The sequence below is a fragment of the Limulus polyphemus genome, unplaced genomic scaffold (genome assembly GCF_000517525.1).
Source record: "Limulus polyphemus unplaced genomic scaffold, Limulus_polyphemus-2.1.2 Scaffold3768, whole genome shotgun sequence".
Classification (NCBI taxonomy): domain Eukaryota; kingdom Metazoa; phylum Arthropoda; class Merostomata; order Xiphosura; family Limulidae; genus Limulus; species Limulus polyphemus.
The window spans coordinates 58,092-66,699 of record NW_013669378.1 but is presented as its reverse complement, the minus strand read 5'-3'; the positions used below and the strand labels follow the sequence as shown (position 1 = coordinate 66,699).

Genomic DNA, 8,608 nt, shown 5'->3' with positions numbered 1-8,608 from the left:
GAGGTTACCTGAATTTTAACGGTGACGTAAAACAGAAGGTTACCTGTATTTTAACGGCGACGTAGAACAAGAGGTTACCTGAATTTTAACGGTGACGTAAAACAGAAGGTTACCTGTATTTTAACGGCGACGTAGAACAAGAGGTTACCTGAATTTTAACGGTGACGTAAAACAGAAGGTTACCTGAATTTTAACGGTGACGTAAAACAGAAGGTTACCTGAATTTTAACGGTGACGTAAAACAGAAGGTTACCTGTATTTTAACGGATAAAATTCTCTTCCTGCAGGGAGCCTGAACGATCTTAACAGTTCAACAGAAAATGTGGCTTTTGAAGTGATCTTGAATGGCTGGGTGAGCGTTGATACGTTCTTCTTCTTGAGGTAAAGGATATTCTGCTTAACATTTTACTCTACATCAAAGGTGCTTGGATAATATTACTGGAAACGTAATGTCGAAACGTTGGATAAAGTATAAGTTGTTTGTCGTCAATCTTGAATATGATTTATATCTTTCAGTCAGTGATGAATGCTTGGATAATATCACTGGAAACGTAATGTCGAAACGTTGGATAAAGTATAAGTTGTTTATTCAAGATTGACGACTGAAAGATATAAATCATTCCAAGCATTCATCACTGACTGAAATAATGAAAGACATTTATATTATCAACATTATTGTAGCAGTAAAGTTACATGTTCTTTATGTTACCTACATTGTTGTAGCAGTAAAGTTACACGTTCTTTATGTTATCTACATTGTTGTAGAAGTAAAGTTACACGTTCTTTATATTATGTACATCGTTGTAGCAGTAAAGTTACATGTTCTTTATGTTATCTACATCGTTGTAGCAGTAAAGTTACATGTTCTTTATGTTATCTACATCGTTGTAGCAGTAAAGTTACACGTTCTTTATATTATCTTAAATCTTGCATACCAGAAGACTACCCTTAAATCTTACATACCAGAAGACTACCCTTAAATCTTACATACCAGAAAACTACCATTAAATCTTACATACCAGAAACTACCCTTAAATCGTACATACCAGAAGACTACCCTTAAATCTTACATACCAGAAAACTACCCTTAAATCTTACATACCAGAAGACTACCCTTAAATCTTACATACCAGAAGACTACCCTTAAATCTTACATACCAGAAGACTACCCTTAAATCTTACATGCCAGAAGACTACCCTTGCTTTTTCTAAAAATAGTCGATATAAAATTATCAGGCCTGTCATGGTCTGGTGGTTAGGGTACTCGACTCGCAATCTGAGAGTCACAGATCCGAATCTCCGTCACCGAACATGCTCGCCCTTTCAGCCGTGGGAGACGATATAATGTGACGGTCAATCCCACTATTCGTTGATAAAAGAGTAGTCCAGGAGTTGGCGATGGGTGGTTTTGACTAACTGCCTTCAGTCTAGTCTATCACTACTAAATTTGCACGAAATTCAAAACAATCTGTCAGTACTAAATTAGGGACGGCTAGTGCAGATAGCCCTCGCGTAGTCTTGCACGAAATTCTAAACAAAACCAAAACCAAAGTCATTAAAAATCTCTGATGAAACAGATCTAACAATTAAGAGCTTAACAAGTAATATGAGCGACTACACTGTCATGAAACAAAACTGACAACGGCTGTAATGCACTGATTTATCATACTGCATACCCTCGGTATTATTGGCCATAATTCAATTTAGTTATTGTTAAACTGAGAATTTTGTTTTATTTCTTAGTGGAGTCCTAGTGGCGTATATCACTTTAAAACAGCTGACGAAGTCCGGAGGAAAAATGAATTATGGATTGTACCTATTCCACAGATACTGGAGGTATGAAAAAAACCCTTTCTCAATTATTTCTTTTCAGATTTTTTTTTGTATTAATTTTTACGTATAAAATAATTCGTAAAGAACTAGGTTTGACACCTTCTGTCAATGTATAATTTGTATAACATTAAAATGTATCATATTTCAGGAACCATCTTAACTTGTTTGTTTTGTTGTTAATCTCATAGCTACGCAGTGGACTATCTGTGCTGTGCCCATCACGGGTATCGAAACTCAGTATTTTGCGTTATAAGTCATTAGACTTACCGCTGAGTCATTGGTGGGGGGGGGGGTGAATAATGTTAAAAAAAAACTGTTCCATCTTCTTCAAAGTATATTTACAGTATAATACCATGGGGGTCCGCGGGGGGGGGGGACAAGAAGGTGCACTTGACCTCACCTGAAGAATGAGAAACACAATTCTTTCTTTACTCATTCAGCTTACGTATATGAATTTTTTATTGAATTCACGATTTCACACTACTTCGCCTCCCCCCACCCCTGCGGACGCCCATGTATAATACTAGAGGGAAAACTCGTGCTTCGCCTACGAAACATTTTTTTTTCATTGTGGTATTTTGTATTTGATTGTTTGTTTGTTTGTTTGTAATTAAGCACAAAGCTACACAATGGGCTATCTGAGCTCTGACTACCACGAGTATCGAAACCCGGTTTCAAGCGTTGTAAATCCGCAGACACACAGCTGTGCCAGTGGGTGGCTTTGTATTTGAATGCACAAAGTTTATAAAATGTAAAGACAGTGCTGTGTGTATTTGAAGTAATTAAAACAGGTAAGAGACCTTTCTAGGCTACAAGGTATTTGTTTGGTTTACATTGTTAGACCCAGTTCATCGACAAATTAAGATATATATATATATATAAACCAATCAATAGAATACTATAATTGTGGCTCAGCAATAAGTTTTTGACTTATAACGTTAAAAACCGGGTTTCGATACCCGTGGTGGGCACAAACAAAAGAGGAGAAGAAAGATTAAAGACTTTAGAATTTTCAAGGAATTCTTGATATGTGGTTTTAACAAAGATTTCATTCTCGAGGCAAGATAAAATACTCACCGTGATTGTTTGCAAAGTTAATTCACTCGAGGGTTAGGTACGATAAGTGTAAAATACGAATATAATAACTCTGTTGATTTAAAAAGTTCTCCCATTATTAGCCTACATCAACACAAAATAAAGTTACATTTTTCAGCGAAATATTTACTCTTCTGACAGATTGACTCCACCACTAATGATGGTCATTTCTCTTCTGATATTGATGGAAGGACTGGGATCTGGTCCTCTCTGGGACATGCATGTACGAAGTGAAGCAGAACGTTGTAAAGCATCCTGGTGGGCAATTCTTCTGTATATCAGTAATTGGAGGGACCATAAATACAGAGTAAGACCTTAGTCCTTATTTGTTTGTATCGAAATTTCGCGCAAAGTTAAACAACAGTTCCCTGCGCAATGGTGGGAAGGCAGCTATTCAAAAGCACCCTTTGCCTACTATTGGAGTACTATTGCCTGATCGAGTAATAGAAATTGGTCTTCACTCTCAGGACGTTCCAACAGGTTGTGATCCAGGAATACTCGAGACGTCCTTTCGCTAATTCACATCGAAACTGTTTAATAACACAGGCCTGCGAATTTGTTTTGGTTTTAATAACTGATTTTCTATAACTCAGCTACGCAGATTTCGAAAATAATATTCTTTTTTTTTATCACGTAACAATTCTCACTTGAATCAAATTATTCAGAGCACAGATAGACTTTGAGACGAAAGACTTTAGAAACTTCGTCCTTTTTCCACCTGAGCTACTACTTTTGTAGATTAGTCCTACCAGACTTTCTCTATAGGTGTCACTATGAACTAGCCAATTGCTACCCATTTTCCCTATTTGTTAATTCTGAAGAGCCTACTGAAAGCATCTATAAAAGAAGATTACTAATTACACAACAAGTCAAGAAATTCATCGTTCTGTTGTAACACTGCATAGAGAGCTAGATTTTTTTAAAGTGAAATTATCACAGACTGTATTGTAATAACAGAGCAGAGAAGGATAACACAGGCCTGCGAATGTAAATTTCATAAAAAGTTGTTTTGGTTTTAATAAAGGATTTTCCATAATTCAGCTACGCGGATTTCGAAAATTATATTCATATTTTTTCTACCACGTAAGGATTTTTTACAAATCGGAAAGAAAAAAAACTCTTACTAAGATCAAATTATTATTTCGTTGACCACAATGAACATTATTTATTATTATGTTTGGGTTCTAGAGCGATCGATAAGACTCTCACGTCGCGATTGGTCTAGAGAAATCTATAACCAGTGGTTGTCAACATTTTTAAGTATAACAAAATGTGACCCGATTTCAATGAAAATGATTCACTTATGTAAAAGTACATATGACGTTTGGTGAAAATTCTGTACGTGATGGAGAAAAATGGATATCATTTCCGGATTCAGTGTACACGAATAACTGTAGAACATGTAAAAAAATTAAGACAATAAAACCATCGCAGGCCTGTGTTATTATTATAAAAAAATACAGAAATTAACAAGTCCATAAGTAGCTTCGTTTTTCTTATTCTTGGTAAAGAAATGTTACGAAAATAAATTATACTTATTTATATATTTTACTACGTATATAACCATTATAAGCCAGAACGACTAACAGTACAAGGGTATTTTAAACAAGAGAGAATCCTCAATAGCCACGGCACTTGAACTTCTTTTAGGTAGGATTAGAATAAATTAATCTATGAGATCTTTTTTTTTTCCTTTTTATTACCTATACTTTTATGCCCCAGCAATACCAAGCGTGGGGTGCTCGTATACCCGATTCGATTTTATTACTCATCAGAGTCTCTACCAGCCTACCCTCAAATTGAAATTATTTTAGGCAGGATTAGAGTAAGTTAATCTTGTAGCCCAACTAAAACATTTTTTTTTTTTCACTTCAGTGAGAAGTGTTATTCGGTAAAATGGCAACCATGGAAGAAAAAGCTCAATGCGCCGTTTGGCTTGCAGAGACCAAGTCAGTGACTCTGGTGCAGTGTCATTACAGACGCCAGTTCAGGGAAGAAGTATGGGGTATGTTAGGGTTATCGTGTATCGCACACCTATAGCAAACATCACGCAGCTAAAGGCTGGGATAACGGACGCCATCGCCACTGTAACTGTTGACATATTGCAGCGAACTCGGACTGAAATCGAATATCGGTTACATGTGCTTAGAGTCACTAATGGTGCACACGTAGAAGTCTAGTGACATGTCAATAAAAAAGTGTTTGAGTTGGGATACAAGATGTTGAAAACCGCAAGGTTGTATTTCCTTAGTTAGTTAATTATTAAATGTTGGACAACCCTGTATTTTTCTTATGTTTAAACCTGATTTGTTGTTATTCTATTCTAGTGCCTCCCACACTTGTGGTATCTCTGTGTTGACATGCAACTTCACCTTATATCCCTGCTGATTTTGATTCCTTTGTTCTGGTAAGTTAGTTTGAATTGTATCATAGAAGTAAGAATCTTAAAGAAGACAAATTATGATGAAGCACATTTCATATTATAGTGATCGAAATTAATATATAGTTCTATACCACGCCACTTTGTTACGCAGTCACGAAAATTTCACGTACACGTTATAACATAATTCCTTACGATGACTCGTTGACGAAACTTTCACGTCACAATACGGTTTCTTACGATGACGTATTAATGAAAGATCCAGTTCATAACACGGTTAGTTGAGATGACTCATTGATCAAAGTTTCACGTCACCAGACCCTAAGGGGCACAGCGGTATGTCTGCAGACTTACAACGCTAGAAACGGGGTTTCGATACCCGTGGTGGGCAGACCGCTGACAGCTCATTGTGTAGCTTTATGTTTAATTTCAAACCACAAAAAAAAAAAAACACACGTCGCAATACGGTTTCTTACGATAACTCATTTACGAAAGTTCCACATCGTAACACGGTTTGTTAAGATGACTCATTCATGAACGTTTACGTCTCATTTTGGTGCGTTACGATGACTCCTTGGTCAAAGTAGCAATCGTAACACGATTCATTACGATGGAGGATCTAGCATAGCCTGATGGTTAGAGCGCTCGAATTGCATACTGTGGGTAGTGAGAACGAGCCCATCGCCGAAAATGCTCGCCCGTAAAACCGTGGAGGCGTTATAATGTGATGGTCAATCGCATTAGTCGTTGGTAAAGAGTAACCCAAGAGAAGACGGTGGATATTGTTAACTAGCTGCCATTTCTCTAGTCTATCACTTCAAAATTATGACGGCCAGTGCAGATAGCCCTCGAGTAGCTTGCTTTGCACAAAATTAAATAAAACAAACAAACATTTTTGCGATAAATTATCGACGAATGTTCTACGTCACAACGCAGCTCATTGTTGAAAGTTCTAAGGCACAATAATGTTCGCTATGATGACTCATCCATGAAAAGCTGCACTTCACAACACGGTTCATTATGAATACTCATTGGTCAAATTTCTACATAGTAACACGGTTCGATAAGATGGCTCATTAATGAAAGTTTTACGTCACTGCACGGTTTATTTCCGAAAGAGATTATTATGAAAATAATAAAACATAAAACTGTGTCTTCAGAATTGCCTTAATTAATAAAAGTTATCGCGAACTTAGCTATAAACTATGACGTTAATTGGTCACGCTGGGATACTTTAATTTGGCCACACATTTGGTAAAACTATAGTTAAACACAACACAACTTTATAGCCGCGGCATAACGGCTCTGAGTTTTCCATGTACAAACATTTAGCTCATAGCTCCGTCATCTCTTGACCGATTTGAGATCTAATTACAGGTTTTGGACTCAAACACTTTTGATTGATGTATTTGGCCATGCCCAAAAGGTCTCATAGATTAATTTACTCTAATCCTGCCTAAAAGAATTTCAATTTGAGGATTGGCTGGTAGATATCCTGATGAGTAATAAAATCAATTAGGGTATACGCACGCCCTGGGCATAAAAATATAGCTAATAAAAAAGGGAAAAATGAGTCCGCCGGAAAGATTGAGCCCCCGAATTCTGTCATTATATACCCTTAAGCCACCAAATGACAAGATAATTTATATTATTATCAAACCTCGTGCAGTGAATAGTAGACGAAACATAACTTCTTTAGCAACATAGATTTAAATGGGTATAAATATTTTAAGAAACTAGAATCTTTATTAATAAGTTGAAATCTAGTTTCTTTTGACTCAATATTTTTATCTTGAATCACATTTCAACACAGAAAGTAGTGCGTTTGTTTAAGAATGATTGGAATGTTTAACACAAATCGTAAAAAACAATGAGACGTTCTCATTGTTACTGAAAAAGGTAAATATAGTAAATAATAACGTTGTCATGTGAATCAGTTCGTATCACAACACTGTTATCGTCTTGTTTCTTGTAAGGCACTATTTTATTTGTTTATGAATTTCGCTCAACGTTACACGAGGTTACCTGTGTTAACTGTCCCTAATTTTGAAGTGATAAACTAGAGAAAAGACAGCTAGTCAACTTCACTCTCCCTCAGTTTTTGGGATACTCTCTACCAACGGATAGTAGGATTGACCGTTACTTTATAACGCCCCCGCGGTTGAAAGGGCGAGCATTTTCGGGGACAAAATTCGAAGCCGCGACTCTCAGATTGCAAGTCAAGTGTCCTAAGTACTAGGCTATAGCAAACCCCGTAAAGAACAAGCCTACATAATGGGCTACCTGTGCCAACCACGGGTATCGACACCAGGTTTTTAGCATTATAAGCCTTCAAACTTATCTCTGATCCATTTTGGGGGTTATCGTTTTTCTGTTTGGTTTTTCAAGTAACTTACACATTTCTTTGGATTCTGGGAAATAAAAAGTTCTCTCGACTTCCTTTAATAAGATGCATTAATTTTTTTCTTCAGGAAACCACTTATAGGATTTCTGGTACTTTTCGTCTTCGTGCTTGGGTCCAGCATTGCTGTGGGTGTGATAACATCAATCAACAATTACTTTCCCACCGTCTTACACCTAGCTCCCGACCCACAGTAAGGAACTTAGGGTATTTTAATAGTAATTGAAATTAACCTTAGGCCTAAGAAATGTCTCTAGCATTAGTGTCGTCACTTTTGTAAAGAAAATAATTATTTGAGTGCGATAACGACAGTGCTTAAGAAAGAGGAGGGAGCTCTATGAGGTAAAATAATTTGACACGTAAAGAGAAGAACGGGTAAATAAGCATAAAGGTATACTCTAAAAACTTCGGAGAATCAACACACACACAAAAAAAACGGTTAAATTGATATAGCTTAAAAATTTTGGAAGATTCACAATAGAATGATTAAGTTGATATTACGTAAAAAGTTACTATATCTAACAATGTAATAATTAATGTGTTGGCAAGAATGAAAAGGTCGACACAAAAAAATTTGTCTACATATAAAATAGATTGTTAAATTGAACTTATCAAAATCTCAATTCAAATAAAATATACAGTTTACAGTTGTTTTTTTTAGCAGAATTTGATGGTTTGTTCACTTAAATAGAATAGTTTTACATGCTTGGTACTTTTTCCCTTACCATGATAATAGGCAAATTATAATAAAATTATTTAAGCATTATTAGTAGTTTTAGGAAATAATATTACAGTGTAGTTGTGAGTTTAGTTCTTAAAAGAAGTGAATTGTCCTTTGTTTAATTTAGTTTAAGTTATACTTTGAAATAAGAAAAAAACACAACTTATAATTATTTCTT

General features: G+C 35.9%; 1 protein-coding gene across 1 annotated transcript in view; it reads left to right on the top strand.

The window, feature by feature from the left end:
- The window catches only part of LOC106470006 (nose resistant to fluoxetine protein 6-like), a 36,130-nt gene that overhangs the window by 22,045 nt on the left and 5,477 nt on the right, over nt 1-8,608 (top strand). The window contains exons 6-10 of the mRNA XM_013930526.2: nt 288-381; nt 1,744-1,836; nt 3,070-3,235; nt 5,256-5,335; nt 7,780-7,902. Of these exons, the coding sequence (XP_013785980.2) occupies nt 288-381; nt 1,744-1,836; nt 3,070-3,235; nt 5,256-5,335; nt 7,780-7,902 (556 nt within the window). The remainder of the gene's footprint in view (nt 1-287; nt 382-1,743; nt 1,837-3,069; nt 3,236-5,255; nt 5,336-7,779; nt 7,903-8,608) is intronic.